The 23382-nt window shown below is 38.5% G+C and overlaps 1 protein-coding gene and 1 long non-coding RNA gene across 4 annotated transcripts in view; one reads left to right on the plus strand and one right to left on the minus strand.

Moving 5' to 3' along the window:
• The window catches only part of SIAH1 (siah E3 ubiquitin protein ligase 1), a 45641-nt gene that overhangs the window by 18270 nt on the left and 3989 nt on the right, over positions 1-23382 (plus strand). The window contains exon 1 of one of the 3 annotated variants that reach the window (XM_030298645.1): positions 20358-22045. The exons of the other annotated variants lie outside the window; for them this stretch is intronic. Within the exon in view, the coding sequence (XP_030154505.1) occupies positions 21955-22045 (91 nt within the window). The 5' untranslated portion in view covers positions 20358-21954. Of the gene's footprint in view, positions 1-20357; positions 22046-23382 lie in introns of those variants that run through there. 3 annotated transcript variants of the gene reach the window in all.
• LOC115502846 lies at positions 841-21922 on the minus strand. Its single transcript, XR_003965208.1, has 4 exons — positions 21837-21922; positions 15714-15810; positions 5854-6069; positions 841-2084 (listed from the first exon to the last, which is right to left on the minus strand). It is a non-coding gene; the product is annotated as an uncharacterized LOC115502846 (long non-coding RNA).

The raw sequence follows: 23382 nt of genomic DNA on the forward strand, positions 1-23382 counted from the left end.
AATCTTTTACAAATATTTTCTCCTAATCTGCGGTTTTTCTTCCTATTCTCTTGACAGTGTCTTTCCCTTCAGGTCATTTTCCACTTTTATGTACCAAGGTATACTTAAAATTTACATGTCGAAAAGTAAAACCTTTATTATTTCCAACTGTCCAGGGCTCTTACCCCCTATATTCGGTTAGTCTTAAGGTCCTGACTTTTCTGCCATCTGGTTATCTCAAATATGGCATTGCTTCTCTCACTCATTTTCACATTTGCATTCAAGTCTTCTACCTTGCACGTGGTCTGTCTGCATTTGGTCTTTGCCTCTTCCCTTCAGTTCTTCCTATTGTAGTTTAAGAGAGCTTTCTAATGTAGGTGACTTACAAGAACTTCAGTATAAAGTCCAGAATTCCTTGATGGATGATAGTCAGTACACAGCCTTTCCTGAGTTTGCTCTGGGTACTTCCCTGCCATTTGCAATTATATACTTATAAGTGCCTATGTGCACCATATTCTCTCTCTCCCTGCTAAAGTGTGTAATCTCAGCCTAGACATCACTTAGCTGAGACACTGTTCCTGGACTTCCCACCCTGAGTTGGGTGTCCTTTCTTTGTGTTCCCATAGCACTCTCTGCTTTGCTCCACTCTAACAAGTATCCCTCTGAACTGTAAGTGTTCTGTACTACTTTGCTCCCCAATAGACTGTAATCTCTGTGAGGACTTGGTCTTCATCACCCTTGTTTGTCTAGAGTTTAGCATTGTTTCTGGCATGTAGTTGGTGCTCAGTAAATATTTATCGCATGACTGATAAACTAATACCTCACACTGTTCTTAAAATGTGCTAGAGCCATATCCTCCAACATTTCCTCTTGCCCTACCTGGTCAAGCTGGATTCTTTTTGTTTCTTGAACGCTTTCTGTACTTTAAAGCTCTGTGCCTTAGCTGATGATTGTACTTAATCTCTCAAATGTCTACCTGTGCAGCTTTGGACAGATGATTTAAACTCTCCAAGCCTTAGTTTTCATTAGCATGTGAACAGCCAATTAAGCACATTGCTGCTTCCCCCATCCCAGATATCCTAGTGCTAGAGTGGCAGTATAGTTGAAGGGTTAAGGAGATAGGGCTCTGAAGAATCAGACCTGGTTATGTCTCTTGACTCTATCACTTACTAGTTGTGTTTGTGACTCTAACCTCCATGAGAGCAGGGACACTGCCTCCTTTTGTACCTTAAAAGCACATTGCCTATCCATAGAAAGTGCTTAAATAATTAAAAAAAAAAAAAAAAAGTTTTTGAGTAAGTTACTTAATTTCTCTAAATATTACCATTTACATTCTAGTGAGGGAATAAACAGAATTACAGATTGTGATATGTAAAGATCTTCCTCCACTTACTATGGGGTTATGTCCTGATAAACTGTTTGCAAATTGAAATTGTTGTTAAGTTGAAAACACATTTAATACAGCTAATCTACTGAACATCATAGTTTAGCCTAGCCTACCTTGAACATGCTGAGAACCCTTACATTAGCCTACTGTTGGGCAAAATCATCTAACACAAAGCTTATTTTATAATAAGGTGTTGAATATTTCATGTAGTTTATTGAATACTGTACTGAAAGTGAAAAACAGTAGTTATAGGTGTATTGATTGTTTATCCTCCCAATTGCCTGCTGACTGGGTGCTATGGCTTGCTGCTGCTGCTTAGCATCATGAGAGGGTATCATACTGCACATTGATAGCCTGGGAAAAGATCACAATTCAAAATTCAAAGTATAGCATATCGCTTTTGCACCATCATAAAGTGAAAAATCATAAGGGAAACCATTGTAAGTTGGGGTCCATCTGTACTATAAAGGAGTTAAAAGTGCTGAAGTAAAAAATAATGGCGGTAGGAGGGACACCTGCTGTCAAAAGTGGTGACATTTAAGCTATGGTACAAGCTAGCTCTTTGAATGAGCGAAGGGAGAACCTCTCAGAATGAAGGAGAAGCAGAGGTAAAGGCCCAGATGCTGGAATGAGCATGTACTTACTGTTCTAGAAGTTGAGGGAAAAGAGTGTTCCTGGAGCAAACGGATGATGGGGAGAGATGGCCAGGGATCAGATCCTGCAGAGTCAAAGCAAGGAATGTGAGTTTTATTTTAGGGGTACTGAGAAGCCATCAGAAGGATTTAAGTAAAGGAGTAGTATAATTCACTTCTAACTTTTAAGATAGCTTTAGCTGTTGTTTGGAGAATTGATTGGTCAGACAGGCTCTTTCTTTATGACCTGGATTAAGGTGATGGCAGTGAAGATGAAGAGAAGTGGATGGATTTGAGATATATTTGGGAGACAGAATTAACAGGATTTGTTGATGGATTAGATGTGAGAGGTGAGGGAAGGAAGGAATTAGGTGGTTTCTGGCTTGAGCTGCTGTGTGGAACATGGTGCTGTTTACCAATATGGGAAAGACTAAAGGAGGGGAATGGGACAGAAGGATAGCAATAAAATTCAAAGTTGTGATAACGTTGGATTTGAGGTTCTCTATGAGACATCTAGAATGATTCGGTGCGGTGGAAGGGATATCAGGGGGATGTGGTCTTACAGAAGCCAGATGGGAAATATTAGAGCATGTTTAGGTGTTAGGGGGATGGTCTGGTAGCAAAAGAGGGAGGAATTGATGTAAGAGGAAGGGATAATAGAAGGGGTGTGAAGTCTGAGTAGGTGAAGGGATAATAGAAAGGGTGTGAAGTCTTGAGTAGGTGAGAGGACAGACCCAAGTGCAGGGTCACTTTATTCTAATGTGAGGGAAGGAGGTGGTAAATCAGTATTTGATGGCTTCTCTGGTATTTTCTGAAGGAAACATGGGTGAAGCCATCAGTTGAGAGTATTTGTAGTTAGTGAATACCGGATGGTGGTAGGTTAAAGGTGTAATAGAGAAAGACATATTGAGAAACTGAGCAGAGGGAAAGAGAGGAGAGATGCTGTGATCTATTAGCTAGTGAGAATGCCTGATGCTGTTTCAGTAGATTCTAGGAGACTATCTAGAGCAATAGTATTTTTGTTTCTTTTTTAATTTTTTTAAATGTTTATTTTTTTGAGAGAGAGAGACAGACAGCATGAGCAGAGGAGGGGCAGAGAGAGAGGGTGACACAGAATCCAAATCAGGTTCCAGGCTCCGAGCTGTCAGCACAGAGCCTGACATGAGGCTTGCGTTCATGAACTGTGAGATCATGACCTGAGCTGAAGTCAGTGCTTAACCAACTGAGCTACCCAGGCGCCCCAGTATTTTGGTTTCTAAATGTAAACTTTTTTGTTGAAGTATAGCATAAATAGATAAAGCAAAGTGCTCAAACTATACCTATAGCTTGATGCATTTTCACAAAGAGAGCACCCTGTTGGGACCAGCTCTCATGTGTCCCAATTACTTTTACTTTTTTTTAAGTACCTTTTTTTTTCTTAATGTTTATTTGTTTTTGATAGATAGAGTATGAGCAGAGGAGGGGCAGAGAGAGAGGGAGACACAGAATCCAAAGCAGGCTCCAGGCTTTGAGCTGTCAGCACAGAGCCTGATGCGGGGCTTGAACTCACAAAGCGTGACATCATGACGTGAGCTGAAGTCAGATGCATAACCCAGGTGCCACCCCAAAAAGTACTTTTTAAAATCTTCAGGGACTCTAGGCTGAATAATACAGATAAAATAGTCTGTTTTGGTTCAATTTATTCCTTAAGCTTGAGCCACAATGAGCAGAATGATATTGATGAAGACCTTTCATTAGGTCTGAGCTTGCCCAGTGGCATTGAACTTATTTGTGGGTTTTGTTTTTAATTACAGAGGTTGTGGGGAGCACATGGGAGGAACTAGAAAGAGAAGGTTGGAGGGAAAACCTTTGGACAACTAATCTGTATTTTTGAAGTAGATATTGGCAGTGAGAAGTATTTTCTTAAAAAGTTAGAGGAAGTTAATGCCAGTCTTGAATTTTATAGGAAGCATTATACTGTCCTTGTTATAGTTATTTATTATTGTCATGTTGACAAGTGTAGCTAGTGATGGTTGATACAGTGAAATTTAATGTACATTGGCTTCTTTGCAAACACTCTGCCTTGGAAAGATTGCTTTAGTAGTTGGTTTAAATAAGTTGAATAATCTCATTGTTCAAAACTTGCTTTTTTCTTCTTTGCGTTTTACCTTTTGCTCTTTTGAGTTTGGTTAAAACTCAGGCTTTGTGTGTGTGTGTGTGTGTGTGTGTGTGTGTGTGTGTGTGTGTCAAGGACCCTTTGTCGGGGACAGCTTCAGATGTTTATATAGTTGTGAATTAATTTCTGCAGACTGTATTCTTTTGGTTTTTTTAGGAGAGATGATCGAACATGTTATTTTGTCTTATAATTTTAAAATGGTAAATTTTTATAACTATAAACTAAAATATGTATATATGTATATGAAATATGTGGATTTTTAAAAAAATACTTACTTAGAGAGTGTGTGCACGTGTGTGCTCATGCAGGGGAGGGACAGAAAGAGAGGGAGAGAGAGTCTGAGCTGTCAGCACAGAGCCCAGCTCCGTGGCTTGATCTCACAAACTGTGAGATCATGACCTGAGCCGAAATCCAAAGTCAGATGCTTTACCTGGCACCCCTGAAATATGTGGATTTTTATGTGAATGGGCTGTTTCAAAAATTTTTTCCCTGTTAGTACCCATATATTTGAGTCATTTTAAGAAAGAAAGAAATCAAAGAAAAAAAGCCATCAAGGCGGGTAGACAGAATTAGCTCTTGGTTTCTCAGTGTTTCAATTTTTTTTTAAACTTTTTTTTTAAGTTTGTTTTGAGAGAGACAGAGGGAGTGCGAGTGGGCGAGGGGCAGAGAGAGAGGCAGAGAGAGAATCTCAAGCAGGCTCCTCGCTGCCAGCGCAGAGCCCAACCAGGGCTCAAACTCATGAAACTGTGAGATCGTGACCTGAGCTGAAATCAAGAGTTGGGTGCTTAACTGACTGAGCCACCCAGGTGCCCCTCTCATTGTTTCAATTTATATATGAAGTCACCAGCAATTTCTTAGCAGGTAAGTGTGGGGACACAAAATATGCACTAAAATTTCCCTTTTTATTACCAAAATAATATATGTGCTTTAATTTGAGGAATATATACAGAAATGCAACCCTAATCTTCCCTATGATCATTCATAATCCCTTATTAGACATTTTGGCATAGTTTCTAGTCTCTGTGTGTGTACTACACTTTTTTTAAGTCAGCAGGAGATATTTTAAAGTTAATTTCTTTGATCTGATGTAAATCCTTGTAGATATTTTCTTGAATGATTACCACTTGTCAGTAACTACATGTTTGAACTGTGTAATTCCAAATGATGATGTTTGTGCTTATAGTCTGTACCCTGCAGTTTTTGATATTTTGTGTACCTATAGTTCGGTGGTCCCATGTCTGATCTCTGGTTTCTGGTTCTAAACTTGACTTGCCTGTCTTCTCTCCTCCCTCACTTTAAGTCTTTAAGCCACATTTTGCAGTTTGGATGCCCCTCCAGTTTCTTTTCTGTCTTGTTACATGGAAATACATGCGTAGAGACAACAGCCTTGTAAGTGTATATATTTACTTCTTGTAACATAAATAGGATTATGCTATGTGACTTTTTTTTTTTAACCCACTCATTTAAACAGGTTGATTCTTATATTACTAGATGAGTCCATCTTCTTAAAAACAAGGCAGCATAGTGTTCTGTTGTGTGGACTATATTTTAGTCACTCTCTTAAGATAGGGCTTGAATTTTCAGTTTATTTGCTGTTACAAACAGGATTGCTATAGGCATCCAGATACATACACCTTTGCCAACATGTAAATTAGAAGAGGAACTTGGAAGAAATTTCTGGGTGAAGAGTATACACTTACATTTTGAAACAAGCTGTCAGATCTTATTAGAAGCTTCCACGGTGGACATTTCCAACAGTGTAGTTAAGTCTCTTTCCCGACATCTTTGCCAATACTTGGAGTCAAATCTTTGAAAATAAATTTCTGTCCTTTCTTAAGTAACACATGCAATTTGTGACATTTCTTATATCAAGTCTTTGAACTTCTTTTTCCTTTTTTCTAGACTTTTACATGCACCTATAATTCAAAATAAAATATTCCATTAGCTTTGTGTTTTATTTTTGATTTATTTTTTTAATGTTTATTTTTGAGAGAGACATGAGCAGGGGAGGGGCAGAGAGAGAGGGAGACACAGAATCTGAAGCAGGCTCCAGGCCCCAAGCTGTCAGCACAGAGCCCAATGTGGGGCTCAGACTCCCCAACCGTGAGATCATGACCTGAGCTAAAGGCGGCCGCTTAACCGACAGAGCCACCCAGGTACCCGTAACATGCTTCTATTGTTAAATCCAGATTTCAATTTTAGGCGTTATCTATTCAGTTCCTGTTGTAGATTTAACTTGTCTTCCTGCCTCTGTCACATGTACAGACCTTCCCATTTACATACTCCTTTAATTTAGTGACATCATAATTTTGTATTTGCATTATTATTATGAAAGTTATTCGCAAATTGAGCTATATAGTAAGCTGTTGTGACTTTTTTCCTTGTACGGTTTAATTGGAATTTGTATATGTCGCTAATATTTGTCCTTTTTCTTTTTTCTTTGTTTTCTCTGTGCTTACTGCTAATACCCGCCCCACATTCCTTACTACTTGTCTTAAGTGTTCAGGTTGCTTGCTGCCTCATGTTGCCTTCTTCGCTAACGTAAAGTTGTCCTTGTCTGTGTTCCCTGTACCTTTCTTCTGGGTTAAGTCTTACTTAACTGTAGCCATGTTGTCCTTTTTCTTGGTTCATTCCTTATCTATGAAGGGCTTGTCCTCCAGGAGCCTCCTGAGAACATTTCCAGGGGAAGTTCAGTTTTGAAACTTTGCATCATTATTCTGCCCTCAACACTTTTAGGATAATTTGGTTGCGCATAGAATTCTAGAACAGTAATCATTCTCTTTGAGGATTATAAAAAACATGGTTCTATTGCATCCAGCTTTGGATGTTACTACTCAAAGTCCAAAGTTCTTTTGCTTTCTGATTTATTTGTTCAGTCAACAAATAATTTTTTGAGTCTGTGTGCTAGGCACTGTTTTAAGTGTTTTGAGATACATCACTGAGCCTACCTTCCAGAGTTGGGGGGGGGGGCTACTACAACGAGCATAATAATTCAATTGTATAGCCTGCTAGAGGGTAATACATTCTGTGGAAAAAAATAGAGTAGAAAGGGAGGAGGGAAAAGGAGAGAAGAGGAAGAGGCTGGTGGAATAGGTGAGGATTAGGAGTGCATAGTGGAGGGTCAGTGGGCAGAGTGCTGATCACTGTTTGCAATAGAGGGGACAAGGTAGGCCTCATTGAGAAGATAGCAAACAAGCAAAAATAAGAAGGAGGTGAAAGAATCCATTATTATGTACATCTAGGAGGAAAGTATGTTAAAGCAGAGGCCCCAAGGAACAGCTTAGTTTTATGGAACCAGGAGGCTAGTGCAGTGAGTGAGGGCGAAAGAAGTGGGAGATGGAGTCGAAGAGTGATCACCATATTATTTAGGGCCTTACAGGCTGTTCAAGATTTTTCTGTTACTTGGATAAGGGTTGCCAATGGGGAGGGTAGTGAGCAGAGGAGTGACATAACCTGATATAAATTTTAACAGGATTTTTCTGGTTGCTATGCTTAGAACATACTGGGATGGGTGTGGGAGACAAGGATGGGAGTGGGGAGACTGTTTAGAAGGATATTGTGGCAATTCAGATGAGTGATAATGGTTGCTTGGAATATATAATATGGTAGTGGTAGAGGTGGTGAGGAGTGGCTGGATTCCGGATATATTTTTAAAGAAGATACACTAAGATTTCCTGGTGGTTTTATTTTTATTTTTTAAGTTTATTTTGAGAGAAAAAGAGAGGGAAAGAAGTTGAGTGGGGGAGAGGCAGAGAGAGAGGGAGACAGAGGATCTGAAGCAGACTCTGCTGACAGCAGGGAGCCTGATGCAGGGCTCAAACTCACAAACCACAAGATCATGACGCCAGCTGAAGTCAGATGCTTAACTGAGCCACCCAGGTGCCCCCTGGTGGTTTTAGGTATATAGCATGAAAAAAAGAATCAAGGATGACTTCAAGGCTTTTGAACTGAGTAACTGGAAGGTTGGAGTTGCCATCAAGGGAGGGGAAGGTGGTGGGTGGAATAGTTTGGAAGATAGGGACTTCAGTTCTGTTCAGCACTTTCCCCACCCCTGCCCCCAGGGATATCTAGGAAGCAGTTGGATGTACAAATCTTGGGTTTAAGAGAAATCTGGAGGGGTTTTTTGTTTGCTTTTTTAGTCTGGGCTGGGCATACACATTTTTAAGTCCTAGGAATGTTGGTGGAATTTGAAGACTGCAAGACTGAATGAGATCAGCAAAGCCAGGAACAGTGGACCATGGACAACTCCCAATTTGAAGAGTTTGGAGAGAAGAGCAGGAATCAGTAAAGGCAGCTGAGTTGCTGGTGAGCTAGGAAAACTGTGTGTGCAGGGTCAGTGAACAGAGTTTATCAGGCAGGAGCCAGTGATTGATCAGTTCTGTCAGATGCTGGTGACAGATGAAAACTTGCAAATTAAATACAAACAAAACTGCAAAACCAGTGAAATTCAAATTATACTCATTTTACTAAAGCATTGGGTCCTGTCTGCTAAATTGAAATCTTGAAACAAAAGGGCTTATAGAATTGACTATGGTTATGCTGTAGGTTCTTTTTGAGTTAAACATACCAAGATTGACCTGCATGGTGTGGTCACCATGTTTTGCATTTTCTTACCAGCATATAAATGCTTCAGGGAAAAACCATGATGCCACTGGGCTTTGCTTCACAGAAATGCATCAATTGCATTTGAGGTTCCCTTCTGCTTTTGTCTTTAGCCTGTCATTATTAGAGTATTGTAGTACCGACTTGGAGCCAGCGTGACCATAAATGTGAATGGGAGCATTCAATTATTTGGCTACCATATGGAGTCAGATGATTCGGAATGTGCTACTACTGCTTTGTAGATTATTAAAAACAGGAAAATAAAACATTCAATTTTTGTAGAGAAATGTAGATCTCCCCCTCTTCCAAGAATAGAATCTTAGGTTGAGGAAATTTTTTCTAAGTTTGTTTATTTTGAGAGAAAGAGCGAGCAGGGGAGGGGCAGAGAGAGAGGGAGAGGATCATAAGCAGGCTCCCTGCTGTCAATGCCCAGCCCCATGTGGGGCTTGAACTCACAAACTGTGATATCATGTCCTGAGCCGCAACCAAGAGTCAGACGCTTAACTGACTGAGCCACCCAGGCGCCCCTTGAGAAAATTTATTTTATTTTTTAAGTTTGAGGAAAATTTGAGTATGTTAATTCATGTATTATATCCTTATGTGAAATAACAAATTATTTGGTTGGAGTTTCAAGTACAATGCTTATGAAGATAACAAATTATAACAATTTCAGTGAAATATGATTTAATTTGAAAAGGATCCATGAATTTTTTGATATGGCATTTCTTTCCCATAAATTCCATTGTTTTTCTACTCTTTTACTAGTAAAGAGCTACCTATCATATGTCATGTTAAGACTCTGTAATTATGATTTTGCCTCATTTCTTTAATATCTTCTGTCTCCCAAGCAGTGTATAGTTTTGTGTTTAGCTCAATATCACCAACTCTTTATAGATTACTGCCAATTTTGATCTGCTTTAAAATTTTTGGCCAGTGTGTGTGTGTGTGTGTGTGTGTGTGTGTGTGTGTGTGTATACGCGCGTGCGCGCGGGGCGGGGGGGGGGGGAGGGCGGTTACCCTACCACATTTGTCAGGTGGAATGTGGAGTTGAATGGGTTGTATGTTCTAGTGTAGAACTGGCTAACATAGCTTAATGCCAAGACAGAGTAAAAGAGGAAACATCTATTGGAATGTGTGATAGTTTTACATCCTGAAAGAATATAAAACATAATCATGGTAGTAAACAACAGTTGTAGTCAAACTTGGACACAACTAAGTGAATATTGGACAGTTTTTTCTGGATGCTGTAGGGTTTGGTTGTATTACAGTAGTGATTGTGTTGTAATCATGACTGATACAGTTTTGATAAGTTCAGGTGTGTTACGAAAAATTTTGTTAGCAATATGTGGTATGAAATAAAAATGTTGAGAAAGACTGTTTGACCCTCTTTTGACTCTCTTTCTGCTTACTCATATTTTTGTGCTCTTGCCTCACTTCTTGATACTTGGATTTAATGTCTAATTGTTAATGACAAACTCAGATTATCAGATTCTACCACTTTGATACAAAAAAATTACAAAAGCAACTACTTGTTAGGGCTAAAGGTTTAAATAACTTAGGGAAATTTTAATTTTTTGGCCAATTTTGTAAATATTGAAAAGGTGTGTTGGATGCTAAATTAAATATTCTGTCCCAGTACGAGGTTTTCCAGTTTTGAGGGTTATTTGAAAGAAATGAGATTTAGGGACAAAGCAGACAATGTGGTTCTGTGCTTATTCTTATTTTTTTTTTTGATCTTCAGTTTCCTCATCTACAATATGAAGTTATAACCTACGTTATGAAGCTTAAATAAATGGTGTGTATGAAGCTGACACAGTGCCTGAAAAGTTGATAGGTGCCCAGTTTATGCAGCTTTGTTCACAGCAAACTCTGTAATCTTTATCAGATTTCAGATACCATCCCAAATTGAGGTTATGAAAATGAACACAGTAGTTTGAAACAACAGTTTCCAGCAAAATCCTTATAATCCAGGTGTTTTTTTATTTAGTGATTAATTGCAGGGTTCATGGTATGACTCTATAAACATGACCAGTGGTTGTATTGTTAATAATTTATCAAACATTACCGTGTATTTAATCTGTTAATGTCCAAAAATCTGTTATTGTTGGTTTTATCATTGTACAAATGAGAAATTTGAGACCCAGAATATTGTAATTTTGCTCAATGTCAAAATAATTAGTAAGAGCTAAAGTAGGAGTTCAGGTTTGAGCTTCTGATTCCAATCAAAGTCATGGTTCTTTTCACTATACATAGGCAACCTTCTTGAGGTATGTTATCATTAGGGCATTACTAAGAATTGAGGTTACTGTCTAGGAATTGATGGGTTTATGGAACTCTGATGTTATGAACATAAACATTTTGAAAAGTTAGAGAAGTGGTATGGAAGTACATCCATTTCTTTTTTCTTTTTTAGATTCTGTTTATAATGATAAAATTATTTCATACAGTGTTTCTTTTTTAAAGTAGGCTTTATTTCTTTAGGGCAGTTTTAGATTCAGTAGCAAAACTGAATAGAAGGTACAGAGATTTCCCATATTCACCCAGCCCCAGTGATATCCTTCCCCATTATCAACATCCACCACCAGAATGGTATATTTGTTACAATATGATCTACCTACATTGGCACATCATTATCACCCAAAGTCCATGGTTCAGTCTTGGTGTTCTGTATTAGGAGTTTTTTTTTTTTTTTAATTTTTTTTTTTTCAACGTTTATTTATTTTTGGGACAGCGAGAGACAGAGCATGAACGGGGGAGGGGCAGAGAGAGAGGGAGACACAGAATCGGAAGCAGGCTCCAGGCTCCGAGCCATCAGCCCAGAGCCTGACGCGGGGCTCGAACTCACGGACCGCGAGATTGTGACCTGGCTGAAGTCGGACGCTTAACCGACTGCGCCACCCAGGCGCCCCTGTATTAGGAGTTTTGACAGATGTATACTGAGTGCTGTGTATTCACCACTGTAGTGTACAGAAGAACAGTTTCTTTGCCCTAAAAATCCTCTCTGCTCCACCCACTCATTCATCCCTCCTCCAAGCTGATCTTTTTACTGACTCCATAGTTTTGCCTTTTCCAGAATGTTGTATAATTGGAATCATACAGCATGTAGCCTTTTCAGATTGGCTTCTTTCACTTGGTAGGATGCATTGAAGGTTCTTCCATGTCTTTTCATGGCTTGATAGCTCAGTTCTTTTTAGCACTAAATAATATTCACTGTCTGGTTGTACCACTTTATCCATTCACCTACCAGAGGACAACATCTTGGTTGATTGCAGATTTTGGCATTTATGAATAAAGCTGCTATAAACACCCTGCCAACTCCTTTGGGTAAATAGTAAGCCACAGGATTGCTGAATCTTATGTTAAGAGTATGTTTAGTTTTGTAAGAAACCTCCAAAGTGCCTTTTATAGTTGCATTTCCACCAGCAGTGAATGAGAGTTCCTGTTGCTCCATATGCCCACCAGCATTTGGCGGTGTTGGTGTTCTGCATTTTGGCTGTTCTAGATGTGTAGTGGTATCATCTTGTTCTGATTTGCATTTCCCTGATGACCTGTGATGTGGAGCGCCTTTTCATATGCCCATTTGCCATCTGTATATCTTTGGTTAGGTGTCTCTTAAGGTATTTGGCCCGTTTTTAGTTGGGGTTGTTAGTTTTATTGTTGAGTTTCAAGAGTTCTTTGTGTATTTTGGGTAACAGTCCTTTATCAGATAAATCTTTTACAAATATTTTCTCATTCTCTTGACAGTGCCTTTTGCAGAGCAGAAATTTTTAATTTTAATCAAGTTCATGTGTTTGGTGTTGTTCTTGAAAAGTCTTTGCTAAACCCAAGGTCATCTAGATTTTCTCCCTTTCTAGGAGTTTACATTTAGGTCAGTGATCCATTTTGAGCTAATTTTTGTGAAGGGTGTGGGATCTGTGTCTAGATTCATATTTTGGTGTGTGGATATTGAATTGTTCTAGCATCATTTGTTGAAAAATCTATCTTTTCTCCATTGCCTTTGCTCCTTTGTCAAAGATCAGCACAGATCAGCACACTTATTTTAAAGTGAATTTTTAACCTCAGTTGTGAATTCTCTTTGTGAATTCATTTAAGTAAATGCATTCTACTTGTAGGGACACCAGGGATAAGTGAATTCTGGTTGTATACACATGCCATTCCTTCTCCTTGGAATCCTTCATGCTGTTTTGCTTGATTTAGTCATTCCTTCAAGAAATATTTAAATTATCTAGTCTGGGCTTGGTACTGTCCTAGGTGCTGGAGACATGAGCGTGAACAAAAACAAACAAGGTCTATTCTCATGCAGTTTCTCAGTGCAGAAGTTCTGAACCAAAAGTGAATGGTTCAGGGATCCTGGCAGTTCTCAAGGTCCTTTCAGGGTCAAAACTTTTTTTTCACAATAATGAGACATGAGAGTACAGTGGAGTTTCCCAGAGGGTACGTGGCATGTGGCATCTTAACAGATTAAATGCAGAAGCAGATAATGAATATCCAATTGCATTTTATTGCATCAGACATTAAGAAGTGCAAAAATGTGAAACATAGACATTCTCCCTATGAAAATATTTTTCATAAACATTTAACGTGTAATGGATTTTTACATGTAATTTATAATGATATTAAAATAAAGAAATACTTAAAAATTTATTGGATTGAATTTCTAATATAGTGGAATAATATATTCTAATATAATAATATATTAGAAATATGTAAATATCATACGTATAAACCACATAGACGAAAAGCTCTTTTGGGGGCCTTAATAATTTTTAAAAAGTACTGAAAGTACTAAGTAATAATTTTTTAAAAGCATTGAAGACTAAGTTTTTTTTTTTTTAAATGGGCAGGTAGGCTTAAAGGGCTTAGAAGTCACAGGGTCAGCTAACTGCTTTCGATTCTAAAGCAATTATTGGCAATATGCAAATGAAAGGGTGTGACTATGGTCCAGTAAAACTGCTTACAAAAACTGGCAACTGGCTTGCAGTTGTAGTTTGCCAACCATTGATATAAAGTGTTTCTGATACCAAAAACCTTGAGAATTACAGTTGTGAGTAAAAAGTTGGTGGTGTAGTTGGGAGGGAATAGGGGAGAGAATAGACCATAAGTAGTTAGAATTTCATTTTTTTCACACTGTTTTAAAGTTTATTTTGAGAGAGCACATGTGTGTGTGTGGGCAGAGGAGGGGCAGAGAAAGGGAGAGAGAGAACCCCAAGTTGGCTCCATGCTTTCAGCATGGCTCCAACCCACAAACTGTCGAAATCAAGAGTCAGATGCTTAATTGACTGAGCCACCCAGGCACCCAGTAGTTGGAATTTCAAATGGAAATAGATACTGTGAAGACAATGTGAAGGGTCATTTGGCCTTTAGATAAATCGATCAGGAAAGGTGCCTTAAAGAGCTGACTTTAGTTAACTGGTTACTTGTTCAGGACTTGATTAGGTATCATCTCTTCTCCTTTTCCTCCACCTCCTGCCTCCTCCTTCTCCTCCAAGTTTAATTTATTTATTTTGAGAGCACAAGCAAGGGAGGAACGGAGAGAGGGGAGAGAGAGAATACCAATCAGGCTCTGTCTGGACTGTCAGTGCAGAGCTCAATGTTGGGCTCAAATCAAGAGTTTGATGCTTAGCTGACCTGAGCCACCTGGGTGCCCCTCATCTCTCTTTTTTGATCTCCCCTTGGTAATTAGGGATCCCTTTTGCATTGGGAGGCAAAGGAAAAGATAGTTTAATTAAGTATATATATTTTTATATTGAATGTTATTAGACTTAAAGATTAATTTTTCAAGTTGAATTATAAAATGTCTAAAGCATATTTGCTTTAAAAGGATTGAGGAAATTATACAGCCTAGCTTAGAAAATTGACCTAAGTTACGTGACATTAAGCACGTGATTTCTTTATAATTCTTCTTTTCTGAAATTGAGAGTTGGTTAAATTTCTTCCAAGTTTAAAATTTTCTGGTTTGTTTGGTTGCCATTTGTCTCCCTCCCCCATCCCTTCTAAATCTTCCCTGATCAGATAAGCTCCAACTTCCATCATTTACTAATTAATTCTATGATCTGAAACCTTTAATTTGTAAATTTATTTTCTTATTCTTGAGGTAGGGGATAGATGCTTAATTTGGAAGTTCATTGAAATGGTTAAGTCACGGATGTATGTAAACCTTTGAGGACAATACCTGGAACATACTAGGTGTTTAATAAATGTTTGGGGCAGCTGTTTGAAAGAAAATGGAGGAAAGTCTCTACTTTTCCTTATTTAGCTTGCTGACCCTAGGGCTCCACTGAGACTGGCAAGCTCCAGTGAGAGGCATGAAAATTAAAAATGAAAACTGTAGAGGGGTTAAGGAAGTACAAGAGCAGTATAATCCAGATTTATGTATCCATTCCAACTTTAGGGAAAGGACATGGAAACAGCTATTCCTGCCATCAAAATCTCTGTTCCCTTGTTGGAAAATGCTTTACCATATCAAGACATAAGTAATTTTATTTATTTATTTATTTATTTATTTATTTAAAAAATTAATGTTTATTTTCTGAGAGAGACAGAGTGTGAGCAGGGGAGGAGCAGAGAGAGAAAGGGAGACACAGAATCTAAAGCAGGCTCCAGGTTCCCAGCTGTCAGCACAGAGCCCGATATGGGGCTCGAACTTACTGTGAAATCATGACCTGAGTTGAATGAAGTCAGATGCTTAACTGACTGAGCCACCCAGGCACCCAAGACATAAGGTAATTTTAGCAAAATCAAATTCATGAATTAGAACTTAATGAGTTCTTTTGGAACGCAGTGCAAAAACAAAGATTGGAATTATGAGGGGAAAAAATATGTGATTAGAAGATAGATCCAGCAGAGAGAGTCAGTATCAGAATTAGGTGCAGAAAAGAACCGAGTAGATGGAAAGGATTAAAGAATAATTAGAAGTCCACAAAGGTGAAAGATTTGAGCATTTGGATTGAAGACTCACCTAGCGTTTTGTTCAGCAAGTGCTGATGGCACATATTTAGATGTTTTGGTGATAATTTCTTTCAGAGACCAGAGCCACTTGTCGGGGGACATGTTACCTGCAAAGGAATAAGAAAAATGACGTAAATTTTTCATCTACATCATTATATGTCATAAGACTGTGAGCAGAATTTAAGAATTTTTATAGTTCTTAGGGGAAACAGGTGTGTGACAAGAATGGTAAACTTGTGCAGTTTCTGTAAGAGCTTCAGATTGCCAGGCCCTGAGGCGGTTTCTGCAAACTTTCTTGAGGTGTGGTGGCTGTATCAAAAAATGAACCATAATTAAGGATTCAGGGGGAAAAAAAGATAGGCATTTGCCTTTTTTTTTTTTAAAGTTTTTATTTTAATTCCAGTTAGTTAACATGCAGTGTTATATTTCAGATGTACAGGATAGTGATTCAAAACTTCCATGTGTCACCTGGTGCACATCACAAGCACAGTCCTTAATTCCCAAGGATGGGCATTTGTTTTGTGATGTAATTGTGAGAAATGAAACCAGAATTGTTGCAGTTAGGTTTAAATGATTGTTTTGACACAGTTTTGAAGTTTCATACAATCTTTACCTTGGCAGGTGGGAAAGGGGAAGTTTTACTATTAGCCTGTTAAAAGCAGGCTTCCCTTGTTTTGCAAGATGTTAGTACTTTCATTCTTGATGTTAATAAATTGTAGGTTTGATATAAAATGAAAATATGATAATTGCTAGTAAAATAGAATTAGGATGTAGAACCAGGTGTCCGACAGAACTTTCTGCAGTGAAGACATGGTTGTACTGTGACCTCCCCCATGCTCCCACTAAAAGAGGATGCAGAGACCTTGTTGAGAAAATGGAAACTCTCAGATTGAAACTTTCTTAACTTTCAACTTCCTGAACTAGACATCTTCTATCTTCTCTGTTCTTACCATGGAGAAAGTATTTCTTCTAACGAAGTCTAGTCACTCTGTCTTGAGTTTTGAATCCCTCGTCACCAAAAACTTTATTGTTCCATTTCTTGGGATTATCCTCTTTTCTGGACTCATCATTCACTATATCAGCATTCACTATATTCTGGTCCCTCCCATTTCAAAACAAAGAAAAAAGAAAAACAAAACAAAAACAAAACCTAAGCAGATAACTACCCTGGACCTTTCAGCTACTTCTTAACTTGCCTCTTTCTATAGCCATGCTTTTTAAATTTACACAGCATCCTGTTCAGTCTCTTTTGGTCTGATTTACACACCGACCTTATTTCCAAGGTTGCTTTTGCAGAGGTCACCAGTAACTTCCATATCGCCAATCCACGAACACCTGTTCGGTCTGATCATATTTGACCTCTCAGCAGATTCCACATGGTTGACTGTGCCATTATTTTTACTACTTCTCACTGTAGATTTTTTATTGTTTATGTAATTGCACTTTGCCAAAGTTTATACTGTTTGCATTCTAATTTGTAATTCTAATGCCTATGGTTGGTGGGCTTATTTCCATGTTTAAATGGAGTCATTAACTAACTTTAATCCTTTTAAAAGATCACCATTTCTAAATTGCTTATTTTGATTCATTGCTTATTTTAAATAAAGTAACAAAGGTTCATGGGTGCTATATTCCATGAGTTCTTGAATGTTTAAGCATGTGTGCTTATTACCTTTATTTTTTTTTCTGATTACAGAAATAGTACAAGCTCCCTATAAGTATATAATAAATCATAATTTATTCTAATATTTGTACATGTATCAATAGATCTTCTTAAGTCTGTACCTTCCCTTGACTTCTGAGTTACTGCCCTTTCCTCCTCAGTTCTTTTAGGCTTTTGCTACTCATGTTAGCCTCAGCCAGCAATTGGCCACACCTACGGTTAAAAATTTAGAGTCTCAGGCCCAGCCTTGGCATAATTCTGATTCTGAATCAGAACCTGCATTTTAATAAGATCCCTAGATGATTAGTGGGCACAATAAAGTTTGAGAACTGCTGCAGGCTAAGGGCCACTGCCTCTCTTTAAGGAACCCTTCAATCTTTAAATCTTGGCATTTGTCTTGTTTTAGGCAGGCTCCTCATCTCTGAGACTTTAGATGACATTGTATGTTAATCCTCCTCATCTGCACCCTGAGCTCTTCTGTCAACTGCTTTTCTGCTTAAACATCTCACTCCCACTTTGCATGTCTTCTTTTACTGCATTTCAGTATCTAGCACAGTGCCTAATGGGTTCTGATTCAGTATGTGATGCTTTTTACTGGGGTGGAAGTCTCAAAATAGAGTGATTTCAGCAGTAAAAAGACAGATGTGTAAAAAGACAAATGTGTACTTTGCTTTACACATTTGAATTAGGGTTTGCACTTTCCTCTCCATTTATTGGGCTGTATCACCTTTGTTCAGACTTTCTGTTTTTCCAGCAGCCTTTTACCAGGTCTTTGTCCTGGGCTTTCCCCATTTCAAATCACCAGTCTTACTAGACATATAAATAACTCTTCTTCTGTAGCAACAGAGTTTTCAGAGTTATCTTCAGGAAAATAGAGCTTTTAGGAAAATACATACAATTTAAGTTCCTCTTATTACTTTGCTACAGTTTTGGAAATTAAAATAGGTTGTTTAATTTTTTTCTTAGCATCATTGTTTTATAACAGTGTTTGAATTTTTTTTTAATTTTTGGCATTTTAAGCTGTTAAGTTTTTAAGGAGACTTGTGTTAAGTTTAATTTTGTCAATATGTGAGAAGTAAATCTTAAAAAATGATTTTTAACATAACATTTTCTGCATATACCCTTTGCAGTGTCAAAATATAGAAAGTACCTCTTTTTCAAAAAGGAGTTGTAATTATAAAGAAAGGAGGAAAACACTTAAATGTTTTAATGGAAGAGTTTTATTGAACTCATTGATTCCTAACAGAGCAAATACATAATCTGAACCTGTACTTTATTTTTACAGTGAGTATTATTATATTTATTATTAATTATATCAGTTCTAGGAATAGTTTTTGGAGAAGTAAAAGAGGTATGGTGATATTTGCATCCTGTCTTTTTTACTAAATTAAGAATGCAAATTTTACTTATTTTGACAATTGTTTTCACTTCACCACTCCCAATCAGGCTAATCTTGATAAAGCGGTTTATTTATTGCCCCCTCTGAAGAAAAAAATGCCAAAAATCACACATCCATATCATGACCCAGCCGGTACCTCCCATGTATGTTGTGTTTGAAACTTGCTTTACAATAATACACTAGTCATTTTTCCCTGTGTGACTACATTTCTCCATTTTAAATGTTTCCTTTGAAAAAAGTAACTGTATTAGCTTCCTGTTACTGCTGTAACAACATTTCCACAAGTGTTAGGATGCAGACATAGTTGAGAGGGGCATTATTTGCCTGCTGTAGTAACATTTTGTAAACTGCAAAAGGTTGTTATATATTAATTACTAAGCATGAGGTATGACTAATCAGAGAAATTGTTCATCAGCCCTTGATAAAAGGAAACTAAGGTTCCCGCATGCAATTGATAATAAAAGTTTAAATCCAGGGGAGCCTGGGTAGCTCAGTCAGTAAAGTGCCCCACTTGGGCTCAGGTCATGATCTTGCAGTTCCTGAGTTTGAGCCCCACATGGATTGGGCTCTGCACTGATGATGCAGAGCCTGCTTGGGATTTTCTCTCTGCCCCTCCCCCACTTGTGTGCACACGTTCTCGTTCTCTCTCTCTCTCTCTCTCTCTCTCTCTCTCTCTTTCTCTGAAATAAGTAAACTTAAAAAGTTTACATCCATCTACTTTTTATAGTATGTTAATGTGACAAAGCAATGGTTAAATGCTCTGAAATTACTGAGATAGCATTAAAGGCTGATTATAAAATATTTCGATGTGGATTAAAATTTATTTAAACTTTATACCAAACTGGGCTTGAGATGTAGGCTTTAGAAAGTATAGGTAATACAGGGAATGAATCACTGGAATCTACTCCTGAAATCATTATTGCACTATATGCTAACTAACTTGGATGTAAATTAAAAATTAAAAACAAAAGAAAGTGTAGGTAATAGGTCACTCTTGCTAAATTTTGTAACTTTTTAACTTTGTATTCTGTGGGTTTGTCTTAGTGTAATGTAGTTTTTGTGAAATTTTCAGCTCTGTAAAACCAGTGTAAATATTCTACCTGGTCGAGCAATTCTATTAAGGTTTATTGTGCTAAAAATTAAATTGTAGTTGATCTTTGGCAGACATGGTTGATCACCTTTACAAAGTAAACGTATCTTTTGGAACCCACACTTTCTAGGTTTCTTGTTGATGAACTCAGGCGAGGCAAGAAACTTTGGGAGGTGTCAGGTGAATACTTACATATTTTGGACTGTGTACCATCTATGATATACATAAATACCCATCTCCCTTAGTCCAGACAAAAGCTATGTGAGGCTGGAAATACTGTCCCAGTTTTACAGCTGAGCAGGTGGTGAAGACTAGGTTTGAATCCCAAGTGTGTGTAGATGACTCCAGAATGCTTCCTCTTTTATTGTCCTGACTCACTTGTTGAGTGGTTTGTCTGTAGATTAATGGTTTTCAGATGGTGCTGTAAGGCTCTGTACAGATCCTTGGAAGTTTGGGAAAAAATGATTTTTTTTTTTTTTTTTTTCTTGAGGAATCAGTCCTTCCCTTTGACTTGTTTTTTTATATTTGGGTTTGGAAAGAGTTGCTCTGCCTAAAACATTTGAAGCTTCCTTCCCTAGAAACCTGAGACCTATCTAGAATGAATATGTATCAGAAAATAAAAATGTAAGTAATAGTAATTTATATTTGTTAGCAAACAGACTGTATCTATTTTCAGTGATCTTTCTATTCCTAATGATGTTTTGTGTAGCTTAATGTTAAAATAAGTTTGAAGTGATCGAATGTACTATTAATAGGGTGGGGAAGTGATTAGAATTAAAATTTGATGTGGAAAGTGGGTAAGCTACAATTTACTGCACAGGGTTCTCTTCCCACTACCAGCTCCTGCCGTGTTTAAAGGCTGCCCTATAAGCATGATGTAATGACAGGTTAAACCCCTGAGTGTACTACCTGACGCAGTGCAAATCTGAGGCCCAGGACTTTATTGGGGCACGGGTAATGCTTCTTTAAAAACAAAACAAGCTTCTCTGTTTAATGAGGCCATTTAAGATGCTTTCCCAGAGTGGGAAGAGAATATAATCTCCGTTTGGAGGTTGAAGAAGGAATTTAATATGGTTATGTGTGTTTACTACTCTCACTGTAGTTTTTTCAAAGGGAGAGAGGGTGTTTTAAAGTATGGTGCCAACAGGGGTAGAAGTGAAGTGAGTTAGAAATTGAGGAAATATGGTAGTTGACATCTGGTAAATAGTTAATGAAGAGAGGAGAGTGCTTTCATTCTATAAACACTTAAGTGTTCACGGTTAACCAGCCACCGTGGTGGCCATATATTTCCCAAATACTCTCTGTAGGTCTTAGTTTGAAATCATACCAAATTGTTAGTATCTGTTTTGTTCTACAAAAAGGCATGTTTCCGCCTAAATGTAAGCTGGTGGAAATATGCTGAGGTGTGCACATTGTCTTTGGGGGTCCAGGGCTGGGTCTGAGTTGCACAGTGCAGTGCTCTAGAGCAGTCCCGGAGAAGTCCTGAGCTGGGAGGGCGGAGCTTGTGGGCGTACCCACCGCGTCCGCCCCGCCCCACCAGCCCCGCCCCACGCTAGCTGCGGCTGGGCGCTGCGAGCCTGAGGCCCGTTGGCACTGTGGACTGGAGCAGGCTTTCCCAGCAGTGGGCAGGCCCCAGCCCCGGGCTCCGTGTGGATCTCCCCGCGGTCCGGACCCTGCAGTGACTCCAGAGCTGGCTCCAAGAGCACGCTTGCTCCAGCCTCCTCGCATCCTAAGGCCCTGTCCTTCCCCGGAGCTGGTTAGCTAATGAATCAGGGGAAGACAAACTTCCAGGACCGACAGTTTAGGGCCCAGTAGAAGACGGCTCGGTGATGGCGCCCATTTTTGGAAACACAGGCGAATTTGAGCTCGCATTGGAGGTGTGGTCGATTCCTGTTGGGACGGGAGAGGCTTCATTTCTCGGCTGCTGCGGTAGCCTGTGCTTCTGAAGAGTGAATGGAGTGTTACAGAGCAGGGCACTTACCTTCGCTTCTTGAAAACTTGACATCGGACATGGTTAGGAACAGAAGGTGTCCAGGAGGAGCCTCTGTTACAAATCGTATTTGCTTCTGGAGGAAAGGCTGTGAGCTGCCTGGCTTCTCATGACCGGGAAGTCTACCTCACCTTTTCTGTACTCCTGGAGAGGCATCTTGCTCACATGTTTACCTGCAGCTGGGACAAGGAAAAGAAAAGGTATTGACATTAAGAGACTGACTGGGTTTGCTTAAACTATGAAATGGGAAAGTTGTTGTAAGCCAGTGGAATCTGGATCAGGGAGTGGCTGCAGCATAATTGAGCTGGAGTTTGCAGTGATGTTTCTTTTGATCTGCTGTACTTTTCTCTGTTTAAACCAAGCTTCAGGTTACGTCATCACTCCTGCAGGGTTGTCCAAAGTCCCTTTAGTCCTTGATTCCAACTGCAGGGCTGCTGTAGGGTCAGGATTCTTTTTGTTGGAATTGGGTTCTACCTTTGGAGTTTGGGGAGGTTTTAGCAGCTGCTGTCCTGTAATATCTCCATTCACAAGAAATACTGGCCTCACTTCACTTGTTTTCATGCTTTAGATATGGATTTAAATCCAGCTTTCTATGGTGTTTGGGAGAATAATAAAGATACATTGTAACATAAGCCTGAATGATTGATGGTCAGTGTATAGCTATTTTGCTAGGTCAAGAAATCAAGCAAATATTTTTCTTGCTTATATTTTCCTAGTTGTATTAATGTTGAATACAAATTGAGTTTATAGTCCCTTGATGTAATTAGCTGTTTTGGTTTAGGGATTTGAAAAGGCATTGGTAGATTAGACTGTTTTGTGCTCAGGGAACCACTTTCCAATTTTAATGTTGCTCACTTAAGTGAGCAGTATAAAATAGGCCATGAAAACAAGCATACAGCATATATAGGGGGTGTTTTGGCAATGCTAAGCCCATTGTTTCACAAGTGATGGAAAATGCACACAGATCATCATATGCACAAAGAATCTTACACCTGGGTTATACAGTGTTTCAGGTGAGAACTGATTTCTGTTGTCCCTAAGTGCATGTGATAAGACACATTATGATGGAATTCTGCAGTTTTATAAACTCTTGAATTTTAGAATATTAACTTTAGTGACTGTGGGATTAATCTTTTTTTTTTTTTTTTTTTTTGCCACTCTGAGCCCCCTCCATTGAGGTGTCTATCCTTGAGTAATCTGGAACCCCAATTGCATTTATATGGTCACATTGGTAACCAGCATTGGTTTTTCAAAGTTTAATTCTTTGCAACAGAATAATGATTATAATTGGGAAAACATTAAATTTCAGACAGTCAGTTTTCATTTTGTAGAAGTAAGGCTTATACAGTTACTAGGAATATACTCTTAGGACATCAGTAGACATCTTTTGTTACCCCTGAGATAAATAAGACCTGGTATCCCAGCAAAGGTAGATTCATGGGAAAGGTATTTGCTTTATCTTTCATTTAGTCTGACAAGTTAGTTATATTGTTGTCATTTCTTCAAGATGACATTTATCTCTTTTTAAAAAAAATTT

This window comes from Lynx canadensis, chromosome E2 (assembly GCF_007474595.2).
Source record: "Lynx canadensis isolate LIC74 chromosome E2, mLynCan4.pri.v2, whole genome shotgun sequence".
Taxonomy (NCBI): domain Eukaryota; kingdom Metazoa; phylum Chordata; class Mammalia; order Carnivora; family Felidae; genus Lynx; species Lynx canadensis.